The 13,925-nt window shown below is 43.9% G+C and overlaps 1 protein-coding gene across 1 annotated transcript in view; it reads right to left on the bottom strand.

The window, feature by feature from the left end:
• Window positions 1-13,628, bottom strand: part of grid2 (glutamate receptor, ionotropic, delta 2) — a 287,411-nt gene extending 273,783 nt beyond the window's left edge. Inside the window, exon 1 of the mRNA XM_012830589.3 lies at window positions 12,764-13,628. Coding sequence (XP_012686043.2) covers window positions 12,764-12,851 — 88 coding nt within the window. The 5' untranslated portion in view covers window positions 12,852-13,628. The remainder of the gene's footprint in view (window positions 1-12,763) is intronic.
• Window positions 13,629-13,925: the final 297 nt, after the last annotated feature.

The raw sequence follows: 13,925 nt of genomic DNA, 5'->3' as shown, positions 1-13,925 counted from the left end.
CACAGACTCCAGATTCCACCACACACAGACAATCTCTCTTTCAGAGGCACACACACACACACGCACACACACACCCTGGCACGGCATGCTGGGACTATGTAGGCAAGAGGGATGAGGCGAGCCTTCTTGGCGACAGCTGTGAGATAATCGCCAGGGTTTGTTGCTCCGGGCTCGCCACGGACTATATGTTCGACACCGGCATGCCACCTCCACCGCCCTACAGCGGGAATCCGTTCAATCCCCCCTCCTGATGCACTGGCGAGCCAATGCTGCTGATGATGCTGCTGCTGCTGCTGACTTCCCCATCCACCCCAGCTCCAGCAGGCCTGTCACCTAAGGCCACTGCCTTGTCTGCCTGCCCGCCTATCTGCACCCCTGCGCTGCCCCGCAGTAATCTGGAGCAGGCGCCAGGCATTTCTGCTTGAACGTGTTGACCTAATTTGCATTGTTAGATCCGTTCTACGTATTATGCAATTTTTGCACTTCATACCACACTTCCATCCTCTGTGTTCTGGATTAGTCCACGGGCGGATTAGTCCGACGATTCCGTGTGATCAACGTAACCTTCTGTGAAGTACCGTGCCAAGTCATGCAGGGGAGACGCGAGAAGGAAATTCTCGCAACACCCACAGTACAGCGCACAGTAGGCTTGTGTCTAAGCATCTGTGGCACATGAAAAAAGGCCAGTTTGTGAGCATCAAATAATCTCTGAGGAGAGGAGGCTTCATATCTACCCAGTTATCCATAATATATTGTCATTTATCTGTCACACGGGCTGTTGTGCTTTTATTTTCTTCTGTTTTCCCCTCTATTTTCCATAAATGGGAGGTAAACAGTGCTATAGAGTGATGAAAATGACAACAAACCTTCATTCCAACTGACAGCCAAGTGGCTGCGACTCACAAAGTCTAGTGGGAGAAAACACATCCTGGGCCTCTTTTAACAGCTCATAAAGTTATATATGTGGAATGGCTGACAGATAGCATCAGTAAAATGCAGCCTTGCCTGACTCGGAAAAAAGGATGCATATGTCCTTCAGACTGACTGTCAACTGTGAGCCATCATTAAATTTCTTAACTTCACAGTGTGAGCTGCATGCAAAGAAACACACAAAACAACAAGACAAAGTGAGGACACATTCATGCCAACACTGGTATAACCACAATCATCTATTTGCAGGGAACCCGTGGGGTTCTTTCAAAAAGCATGGACCAATACTCTTTTACCTCTTTTACCTCAGAGTTGGATCGTTTGGTTGGGCTGTGTAATGTATGTGACTGCAATGTAGTTTATCCCACATTTTCTAATTCTAGCAAACTAGATGAGGCATCAAAATTCATATTTGCCAGGGAAAAGAACACCCTGGTAGAAATAGCAATATAGTAATGGGTGAATCTCTGCAACTGACACCAGACGGCAATGTGTGGCAGCTGTCATCGCAGCAGTTTTCACATGTCCATCAGCACCGAACTGATAGCATAGCATCCCATCACCGGCGCACATATTGGAAAGCACAGATCGCCGGTCTTTGGAGTAATGTGGCTGTGCGAGCACCACCAGGGGCGATGTCATAATTAAATCAGTCTGTTTGTTTTCCCCAGTTTTCGCGTGCGGAAATACAGCACTTTTTGGTGTTGCTATGAAACACACATCAGAGGGCCTCCGAAAAGCCTGGCAATACTGGCCTTGTGACATTTCTGAAATTGATTTCGGGCTGAAAACAAATGGCTCAACTTGTGTTTACATTAGGCCCCCTTCCATTTATCAAACCCGGCATTGTGTGTGTGACTGACTGATTACCCTTATTCTTCGACAGAGGGTATGCATTCACCAAGGATGGTTCTCGTTAGCACATATCAACAGAATATGTTCTACTATGTCCCCATGGTGTCGAAATCCCTAAGAAAGAATGCGACAATTAAGAGACGTTGTAGTTATACATAATTTACTCTTCTGAAATAAAACCTGGAGTTTTATAGCAAATGTGTTTTGGACTCTTCATATGTCAAGACGGGGTTCTTTTTTTTTGTTTTCCTTGCAAGGGAAAAAAACATCGTCACGGCAATAAATCAACAGGCGGAGCTTAAGAGCACCACCTAATGTCGAGTGGCAGCTCATCGGCGCTTCCGCAAGCCGGTGTATCTCTTTAGGTAATTATGGTTTTTGACGCAGCACGAGCCAACCAGCAGGCAGTGATCCTAATTACGCTCCGTGTTTACACGAGCTTCTCCGCACGCCACACCGTTCTACAGTATAGGGGCAGATGGAGGGGCGTGGGGGCTGGGACCGTATGAGGGCATTCAAGGCGGGCCACTTGGCAGACTTAATTAAACAAGACTTTGAAGTGCAGCAGCAGACACCTTTGGTGTGAGGGCGAGCTGAGGAGGGGTGGCTAGGATGGGCGACGTGCAGCTCCCCATCAGTGGTCCAACAAGGAAGCGTCAGAGACACAGCACAGCATTAGAGACACTTCCCTGGGAGGGGGTCTCTGTGTCGAACACGGGAGCTGTCTGAAGACCCATCCATAAGAGAAGAACATTTAAAAAGAGGTCTCCTTATTATCTAGTTATCTTATTTTATTAGTTTCTTAACTAGAGGTTACATTTGAGATTTAGGCTTAAAAGAGAAAGGTAGAGATCTCAATAGGGTCACAAATTATGTTTTTAGAAATCTCAATATTACCTTCTCTGTTTCTCTCTCAAGATAACCTTGGGGTTTAGGGATGAGGCCCAGTACAGTACATTTAAGAAAACTGCTATTGTTATTGTTGAGTGGGGTAACTAGGGGAGATCTTTTTAGTCAATTCTAGTAAATTTTTATAATAAAGTGCCTCATCTCATTTCTGTCTCAAACTGTTTCTCCTAAAACAATTTAGGAGAAACATCTGTGATGAAACTGATATAGTTCACATGTTCCTATGGGCATCCAAAGGGTGAAAACATGGCTAAAGCATAAAGCAGGCTACAGCTGATGATTTACACATATCTAAATGTGGTGAATGCTAGATGATTTGATTGCTGTGGGTTGTGTGTAGTGTGTGTTGCCTCACCTCACCGAGGGACCCCTGGTGCTCACCCCTAACACACGCTGCAGCTCATCCAAATGCAAATACAGATCCACAAGGCTGCATTATTAATTGGGCTCCCTGTGCAAACGTACATTATGTGAATGTGCTGTAAGACAGCAAATGGAGTATCCACACTAATTCATTTAGGGAGCGGCTTAAATGATTCCGAAACAGCTGAAGTAAACCAAGAGAGGAAACTACTGTTACAAACCAAAATGACCGGTCCAGTGAGAGCGAAAAATATGATCGAACGAATTTCGCCTTTTTTCACCTCTCTGACATTCTTCATATTAGAGACATTTTCAAGTATTAATATTTCATCCCTTCACAGGGCGTATCGATGCAATATTGAAGAGCGCTGGGCTCCCATGGCTGCATGTAGAAAGCTGTGTATGGCAGGATCTCACTGGAATCCTTCCAGGGTCCAATTATCAAAGGCAAGGCGAGAGACCGAGTCAGCCCAACGTGAGCACGGCCATTGGAAAAATAGATAAAGGAAAAAAAAAAAAAAAGGTCTGATGATATTTCAGGCAAAAATAATCCAGCAGCACACATGTGTGGCAGATGCAGCAAACACCTAGCCGGTCCGACTAGAAGCATTCATTAATGACGAGGAGGTAAGTCCTGACATGCCCTGTAAAATCCTGCAGAGGATGCTCCACTGTAAACTACTGTAGGCCGGATACAAGGGTGGAGAGATAGGCTCTCAGCCACTAAGGCTTGTGATCAAAATCCTTCCCCTTGGGGGCTCAAACAAGATCAGAGCAACACAACAGGACAGATACACTGAAGCCGCACCACTTCAACTGACCATATAGTAAAAGGGAAGTGACCATTTAAATGCCACAGATTTGCAAAGGGCAACAACAGCCTACGGCGACACAAACCAATCTACTGGTTGTTTTTCCCCCACGCTAATTCATTTAGAGAACAAAACCCATGCCATCCCTTGAGGATTTTGTGACAGTGTGTCCACTTTTGAAAACACACATTTCCACAGGTTGTTTTTCTGTAAGTGCTCTGTCACAGGCAGCTGCAAGAGAACATTGCAGATATTGCCATTTCTGTGACTTCACTGAGAGTCTGCCTTTGCATCATGGGAATGTCCTACAGGCAGCACTCTGAGCCCAACCTCACGTTCTCTCCATCATTCTCAGCAGACCTGAACCATTTACACAAATGATACCGGCGCTCCATGTTTGCCTGCGGCCATTCCAATGTTAACAAACAGGTCTAACAAATCCTCTATGCCAGTTATGCTAAACATATTGGAGTGACATGAAAGACCCTTTTAAAATGTAAGCGGCGCCCATACACCTGCTATGTGTGCAGAGGGAACATCCGATAACAAGAAAGGCAATTTCCCCTTCAGATGACATAAACGTTTGTGCATGAGTGTGGCAAAATGGGCAAAACAGGCCAAAAAAAACGCAATGCCCTCCCTCTGCCCGGACGTCAGCGGTGAAAATTCAAAGGTGGATAGGCCGTGTGACAAACCGGACGAGCACACACCCAAACACTCGACACAAAAACACAGCTAATGGCATAAAAGGGAGCTGATGCCTTCCCCCTCTCCTCAAATCTCTTTGCTCCAACACACCCCCTCCCTTCACCCTCGCTCTATCTCTCTCTCTTTCTTTCTACCCCTTTTCACCCACCCACTCACTCGCTCACTCACTCCCTCGCACTCTTCACACCAACTTCACACAAACACTATATTCCCTGTTCCTGAAGAGCTGTCTTCTACACGGTGACAGAAAGCTTTTAAAAGACTGGTAAGCACTGATTTTTGTGCTCTGGTGCTCCACCATATTGACTGCCTGGTGTTCTGTGGCAGAAGCTGAACACTGATCAGCTGAATCCTAGGACAGCAGGGATCACACTGACATAAATGCAGATACTTTAGACTGTGCTTAGAAGCAGATGCAAGTGCCAAGAAACATCGCAATGCCACTTTCAAAGAGTGCTTCATACATTTCAACAGATCTGCACTTTATCTGATGCAAAATCGTTGCCTTGCTTGAAAGTTAGTGATGGTAAATATTTAGTCCTCAGCTGAGAGACTATTATGGGCTTTTAATCCTCTCGATAAATATTGCAATTGCATACTCATCAGCCTCTGATGAAGACACTGATTACAATGAGCTGATCTAAAGTAGCAGAAACGCTGAATTAATGCATATCAAAGCGCCATCCAGCATCACGCTAGAAATAGTCCATGAACAAGTGTTTCTTCAACACAACAAACAATAAATAATAAACAAAATAAATTCATGAATTAATCAAAAAATGCAAATAGATAAATAAATGTCATACAAGATGAAGAAATGAAGATATGTAGGCCTTCTACAGGCTATATCAGTCCTCCATGTTACGATTCCATTTAGTGTGTGTGTTTCCTCTGGCCAGGAGTGACGTGGCAGGCCAGCTTGTGCTTCAAGATTTATGAAGATGAGGCGGTGACAGATGATGACGCACACCCCCTGACAGCAGGGAGCGCGGGGGGTGGGGGGTTAGTAAAGAGCGGGTCAGCGTCAGAGGATAGGCAGCGTATGCCCTCTTCGCCTTGCTTGTGTGGTCATGCTGCATTAAGCTGTGTAAATGAGAGCGACTGTCAGGGCCTACAGGCCGATGAGACAGGGATGATAGGGTCGGGGCGAGGGGTGATGTTTGCGGCCATGAATCTTGACCAACATCAGCGGGTCTCAGTGGAACGCTGCGAGGAGGTTGAGTTCAAGGGTGTAGACGACAGGTAATGAGAGGCTGGATGACAGCCATGAAAACAGAGAGGATAGCAGCTATGCTGGCTACCCTGCAACATTTCTGCTATGATCCCACTCCAAGTTAGACAACCTGGAAGGGGAGGAATCCCAGATTGTATCAGATTTACAAAGCACTGGTCAGGTCCCCATTGGCTTGCTTACAGACAAGCAGGTGATTGATTAGTCATGTCTTCAGGGTTTGCACTATTTCATTCTCCTCACATTCTCCTCATGTAGCCTACATCATACAAATAGGTGTTTAAAGGAAGAAATGGGCCTGGACTGAATTTCAGTGAGCAGTCCATTTTCCTTTGGTAATCCATTCATCATTACTCTTGTGATTCAGCAATGCATTTCATTATAGTCTGTCAGTGACCTTGATGCATGAGCCGGGCAAAGCCCTTAGTTTGTGTTTAATATGCGGCTTCCCCATCAGCTGTGCAGTGGTCAACACTCTTAGACCCCTACAGCCGTCTCAAATACTGAGCCACCAGCACAACTTCTCAACCCCAAGGATCCACATCCCACTACACACACACACACACACACTCTCACACACACACACACACACACACACACCCCCTGTCATGGCAATCAACCAACCAACCGAATCCCCATTTCGCCGCTATAACCTCTGACTCCTCCTACTCCTTTTCAACCCTGACACAAGCTAAAAAGAGCTGTGTGGAGAGCCCTTTGACTGTAACCCCATAAGCTGAACTAATGCCTCCTGGTGTGAGGGCAGACTCCTCGCTGGGACACCTCTGCCGTTTAAGAGTAATTATGAGGTGTGCTGTGTATTGTACAGTGACATAGATCAGCGGTCGACCTTTGCCGGGAGCAGTGAGGAAATCAGGGTCAGAGAAAATCGAAAGAATTAGTGAGGCAAAAACAACAATATCCACACGATTAGAGCAGGCTTCTTTTAAAGAGGATTTAAAGCTTAACTTTTTAAGATTTACAAGACTTATGCTCAGGACATACAGTAATTGAATAAGGCATTTGCATAAGGATTATCGTGCAAGTTATAATTCATTTTATGTAATATGTCAGAAAGATATTTACTTTAATGTATACAAGGGAAATATAACAGATGAGCATGAAGATGATGTGTGAATTATCAAGATAAGAAATTAGAAATAAGATGGATTACACAAAGACAAGCTATGCTTGCCACACACTCAACACATACAAAGGTCACACGTGATATGACTAGAGAAAGGGTTGTATTAAGGAAACGCTGATATACGGTAAGTGCATGTTATATCTTCTAGTTTCTGTCTGTTTGCAATGATAATGAATCTGTATGAGAGGCCATATCAAAGTACATTGTACATCATTAAAAATACAGGAGTGATAATTGTGGTGGCAGATCCAAGAAAGATCTCTATTTTGTCCACATTTCCATTTTTATTGATAACTCAATTGAAGAAAGCTGCACATTTCGGCGAGAGCTAAACAGACAGCAGACTAAAGAGGGCCCTCAGTGGAGTTTTTCACTGCAGCAAACATAAAAAAATTAAATAAAGCAAATCAATTATGTAAAACTTTTCCCTGAATGAAAAACAATGCTTTGAAGCTGGGTGTGTGTCCATAACTATATGCACAAATCTAGTTTAATAAAAAAAAAAACACCCCGGAGATGTTACAAATATTCTTCAAAATCTGAGGAACCCACAAAGGAAAGGCAGTAAGCCACGTCCACATATTGTAGTACCACACTAGGACAACAGGTCATAGGGCAATGATGAGGTACAGTATGTGTCTAAGAGTGCAGCTCTGAAAGGAAATCCTATTGTTATAACTGGTTGTTCCTTTCAGCTACAGGCCAAATATTTTTCAATTGCTGACAGCCTCCTGAGTCCTGGCATAGCTGTTTTATTGTGCTCATAAACCTATTAAGGTTAAAAAATAAATGTGACAATGACAGCCTAATTCTACTGTCTTGTTTCTCAGATCACTGATTGAGGGGGCCAGTGTGACCCAACCAGTCCAGCTCACATTGGAACTATAAAAGCATATAATAGAAATATGGACTGTAAACCTACAATGAACGGTACAGTAGGTGATGTACTTTTCTCTCTCTCTCTCTCTCTCTCTCTCTTTCTCTCACCCTGTCTTCTCAACTTTGAGTTATGTGAACACAGCAATGTAGAGTGCTAAATAATGCCTACAGCAAAGCGTGATTGACGCGTTCACAGTAGCGCTGTGCAAAAGTCCGCTGGGAGCTTGTTTACTAAACAAACAGGAAATTACTTCAGTTCTGACATCAGCAGTACAAAAAGACTGCTGTGATCCAGCTTTACAATATCACACAGAAAGAAACATCAGGAGCCTTGTCGTGTTCAAAATGCACAATATTGAGATTGAGATCCACTCCAGAAGATGTTTCTCGACCAAGAGAATATTCTCAGAATGTGAGACATAAAGATGCACTTACAAGCCCTGACCCTCACACTAATAGTACTGCAACGCGCCCACTATTAGTACTCCACCATTTGGCCCAGGGTTTTCTTTTCCATGATAATATTTTTTAGCCAGTGGATCTATTTCTGTTTTTCTCTGCTCTTAAGCAGCGCGCTTGGTTGGCAGTTGGGCTGACAGCCCAATGGAGACATTCTGAGCTTTTTTCCGGAGAGAGACCTATGGCTCATGCTGTCTGAGGGGGCTGACCAGTGGTCACTCTGATCTCCAACAGTCTACGTCAACAACCGCTCACACTGACGAAGCAGAGAGTGGTGCTGTGGCTAAGCGTGCTTTGCTGAAAAAATATTGACAAAAAAAATAACACACAGCCACTGTATTTCCACATGAACGGTGTATAAAAGACTTATCCGTGCAGCTGCCTGCATGGAATATTAGAGGAAAATAACGATTTGAAGCCATGGCTTTCAAACATAAATCTTTCAAAACTGACTTCACAACAGCGTTCTGAACACAATATAAACATCAAAACAGACATGCTGCTGTAAGCTCGCGTGGAGCAGTTGTGACCCAGTCACCAGGGGCCCTTATCTACGTACATAAAAGCAAGAAATTGCAATGGAGTGCAAAGCTAAATATAGCTATTTTAGGTTCAGCTGTTGACCAGCCTACAGTTTAAAAAAAAACACCCTCTCTCTCTTCGACATCAGCCTTCTTTTCAAGTCATGGAAATTACATCGACAGACACACACAACCAAAAGGATTTCCCATGTGAGAGGTGTGAAAAATAGGACATAACTGACTAACCAATTTTAAAAGAAGAAGATGAAGATGAAGATGGATTATTTGGGATGTCATGCAGCATTGACCAGCACTCCACATCATTATTTTCTTGTTACAAAGACCCAGGGAGTTTTTCTTCTAAAAATAGAAAACTGACATGGCCCTGTCCATCTGGCCCACCTGCAAAGCTTTCGTGAGGATTATCACTGAAAATTTTGTGCCACTAAAAACTAATATGGAGACAAAATGGGAAAGAGGACGCAAAGATGTATTCTGTTCCATGCTTAAAGCGACAGCATGCAAGTATATTCTTTTTTGTCTGAAATGTATTCAAATGTATATCTCATTGTGTTCAAATGCATATCCTAATATAGACCGAAACAACCGTCTAAGGCTTCTGTGCATCAAGCTCATTGAGAGACAAAGATTTTTCCTCCCATCAGGGTCTCGGCAAGCCAGTGACTTTAACCAATCAGAATATTACATTGGCACAAAATCAGGGATTTAGCCGCCAGAATGTGAGTTAAGCAGGAGAATATAGGTGAGAGGGTCCATGAGAACAGGGAAACTAACGGGAGAGAGGAGTGGGGAGATTGTCTTTCAAACCTCAGCCTAATGTTAGTTTGATTGAATAGTAGGTCTTGAATGTTGCCTTATTGGTAATTATTGGCAGCACAATCAATGGCCTCTATACCTGTTAAAATCACTGGATACAGGTGTGAGAGTTTGAAATAAAATGGCTACGCTGTTCTATGCTCTCTTTGTGTTATCTCCTAAGAAGGAATGAGGCCAATCCTGACTCTCTCTCTCTCTCTCTCTCTCTCTCTCTCTCTCTCTCTCTCTCTCTCTCTCTCTTTCATATACCCACACACTCGCCCACCAGCAGACACACCCACATTCACTCGAGTGCATTTCTGTTCGAGTTGTTCTGCCTTTTGATCTTTGGACTGATAACAGGCATCGTGCTGACGGTTGAGGAGTGTCTGAAGTTCACTCTTTCCTTTTAGCTGGGGACTGGCACATCATGAAACCCAAACGCGGTGTCCTATCCTGACAGTTCAAGGACTACAGCATTATAACACGACACACCGTAATGTCCGCTAAGCTGCAGTAAAGTGCCTTGGTGTGAACACTGTGTGCCGCATAAACATGAATGACACCCACAAAACACATACCTGTTTTTTTACAGGGACAAACAAATCACCCTGGGCTATTGCAACTTGTTCTACTTTTGACAAGGACAAGGACAAGAAGCAAGAAGGGCAAGAGCTTTCAAACCTTTGAAGTGTACCACATAAACACTGGAATGGAATACACACATCTGGAAATATAATCAACAGACAAGGCTGTCGCAATTAATATATCACAGCTGACTTTGTATTGACAAAGTCTTCTGCACTTGCTCACATTTTTACAATTCCTGTCACTGCGATATATGAACTGTACAGCCAAACCAGCGGAAGACAGGCCTAACACATATAAATAGCACAAAGAAACCTTTTGTGCACTCTAACTAAACCTTTTAGAACTGAATCAGTCACTGTCAAAACTTGGTTGCTGGTGATGACAATTATTGCAGATGATGCCTGCTGCTTGGGGAACACTCATCGGCCACTAGGGGGAGAATCATCTGTGAACTCTTATTGCACATGCAGAATTCGGCCAACAGAACCTATGTAATGACAACCGGGTTTTGATTAAACTCCACCAATCAACAGGGCGTTATCTGTGATCAGCTGGTAATAAATCTAGTCCTACAAGAGGACCGAGAGACTTCTGGAGTGTGGCTGGCGTAAGATGGTATAAAGGCATATATTTGTCTATTGAACCCAGGGCAACAGGGTGGATATTGCAACACTATCAGGGTGCCAGGCAGCTCGGCATAATACCACTGATTTTGGGTTTTTCCAGCGACATAAATCACAGTGACTTTGTGAATAGCCTCATAAAGCGGCGCGCCATTGCCATTCAGTGCACGGCGCCCTCGTGTTTCATCCAGCATGCAGATCATTAAGGAGGCTCCACGGCAATCAAGTAATGCCCGCGTGATGAAATGCCTTGATCCGGCGAAATAAAGACTGCAATGTTCTGCTTTACTTTATGTCATTCTTCTGTCCCGCCTTTCCCCCACAACATCAGAAAAAAAGATTAAAGGCGGATTACTTATGACAATATCAAAACTTAGTAGATCTGTGTCATGGGTCTGGCGTTATCTTTTGAACAGTGCACGGTGGGTGTCATGAGCATGAAAGAAGCAAAGCATGAAAGAAGTCCCACATTAGTTTCACTTGTAAAGATTTTTCTTGTCAACTGCGATAGGCATATTATTGGTTGCGTTTACGTCATATATATGTGTGATGGCTTGGTGTGCTCTATATAGTCTCACTTGTATGACTAATGAAACGTGACCAATGACGAAAGGATAACTTTATTTTTGGAATTGGCTACCGTCGTCCTTTTTGAGGTACTGGTGATAAGTCAAAATGGCAGCCGAGGAAAATGAGCTATTGATGAATACCGGACACAGCAAGAGTGTCACTGGAGGGACGGGATTATTCAATGGGGGAAAATGCCAGGTGGTTGGATGTCAAGATTGTTTAGCCAGGTTTAATCATCCTGGTTTGGCTGAACAAAAAATGATCATAACATTTGCCAAATTAAAGTCGTTTGGTAATAACACTGTCTGCTAATACACCATCTCGGGGGGGGGGGGGGGGGGGTATACTCACGCCCCTTTTAGACAGAGGCAATTTAAACATGATACATTTTCCATATTTTAAGTCATGATCCCATATTGAAATTCATATTTACCTCAAAATCCGTGGGCTAACATGCCGACTTCACTTTTACAGAAGACACATTCATTCCTTCATTTAACTCTCTCTCTCTCCCCCTCTTTCTCCCTCTCTCTATCTCTCTTTCTCTGAGCTTGTGTGGGTGAACATTTGGCCATTTGGAAGTCGAACAACTCATACAGCGCGACTGACCGAGGACCACGAAGTCAACCCTGCCTAATGATTCTTGTGCTTGTCCCTGTAACCATACAACCATTATGAAATACGTGCGTTCTCTCTCTCTCTCTCTCTCTCTCTCTCTCTCTCTCTCCATCACTCTCTTTCTCTCTCTCATCCCACGCATCCACACACATCAGGAATGCAATTTTCTACTATCTTCACGAGCTTTCCCTGCACGCACTGAATACAATTAAATAGACCAACAGAAATGTTCTGCCTTAATAACAGTTGTTTGGAGGTAAGAGTGGATATTTCATAAACCACCTGTTCTCAGCATATAACATCCCTATTATGTCCACAGCAATACGCAGTAATCCACCAACATCAAATATTTGGTCGACAGAAATGTGATATTAATTGTATTTATTTTGTTACGAGTGAATGTATCCCCAGTTTTATGGATGCAGAGTAATTATTTGCCCATAGGGCTAAAAAATGTACTATCTGGACAAATCCATGGCCATTTAGCCACTAAAAGGAACAGTGCATGATACTGGCAAGCAGTTGTGCATCTGGAGGGTGACATCGACAAGGGATGGCTTAGGGTGCGCACTGGTCTTCAACAGTTTATTGTAAGAATAGAATAGGAAACCTCGTTTGACATAATTCGATAACATTCGACATATAGGAATGGCTAACAACTTATAAAACGTTCGAAGTTTCAACTGATTTCCTGCCTGAGGGAAGGTGTCAGTGTTAAAGCTATAACTTACCGATGTGTATGATTGAATCGGCAATCACAGGCTCCCACTCCTGACTCCAAATAGTGACCAATAAGACCACTGCCGGAAAAACTTTCATCTCTCCCGCTGTTAGAGGTTATTTTCCGTGATGTGAGCAGGCGATTTTAAATCCCGAGTGATTGAAGATTTAGTCCAGATAGATGATTTCCTCCTTCCGTGTCGTCCGCTCCCTGGGATTTTTGGAGGATTGAGTGGGACTGTATTGAGCAGAGGCAAGCGATCTCCAGACGCTAACCCTTTCCTATAACATCCTCTTTCCGTCAAATCATCCTGAATGCGCAAGATTTCTTCTCGTTCGAATCCAAAGCAAACTCATCCAAGACAACATAAAAAACAGATTGCATTAAGCGTGTTGTCACGATGGTCTGTCTCTATAATGCGTTTCAGAAACGGACCTCCGAAAAGATCAGAACGGACCGTGATCCATGCCTCAGACACGACGCATTCTTGTCAGCCTCACCGAACCAAACATTCAGAGAATAACTTCCTTTTTCTTGAAGACGCAGTAAAGCGGTCCTTGAATTCAGTCGACCGAAGCGTTGAAATGGGAGGTTTAAGCTGTAAAGAAACAAAAACGGCGAACCCTTTTATTCCAGAGTACCGTGGAACAGTGAGGCGACACTTTTTCTGCGACAGAAAGAACTGTATTTCAGCACGGAGCGCGCAATGACGCTCCGCATGCGGATTCCCGTTAGCATTTGTCGGATAAACCGGACTGAGTGGGAGGAGGCGAGGGGAGGGATGCAACTAGACGCACAGCATCAGTTGCCGACCGCGTTCGGTGTAGGACTAAATTACCTTAGAGGAAGATAGACGGAGAGAGAAAGGTGCAAAGAGGAGGGGGTGGTAACATAATCATGGAGAATGGTAATCTGTGAGGCTCTAGCTCCTCCCCAGTCCGGCAACTGCCACTCTTGCTCTATGCAACAAATGAAGAGATGATGCCTTAAATCACGTTTACATTTTACTTGTTGAAACGAGTTTTGAAGACACGGACTTGCTGTTTTTAAATGACTGCAGCGACTGTGTGTGAGTGCGTTCATTTTAGAGCATACAAAATGTAGGTTATGCTTTGTAAACTATACGTAGGTCTACATATATTATTATGAGGGTCGCTTGGTGCATATAAAAA

This window comes from Clupea harengus, chromosome 7 (assembly GCF_900700415.2).
Source record: "Clupea harengus chromosome 7, Ch_v2.0.2, whole genome shotgun sequence".
In the NCBI taxonomy this organism is placed as follows: Eukaryota; Metazoa; Chordata; class Actinopteri; order Clupeiformes; family Clupeidae; genus Clupea; species Clupea harengus.
This window is presented reverse-complemented; position numbering and strand designations above follow the sequence as displayed.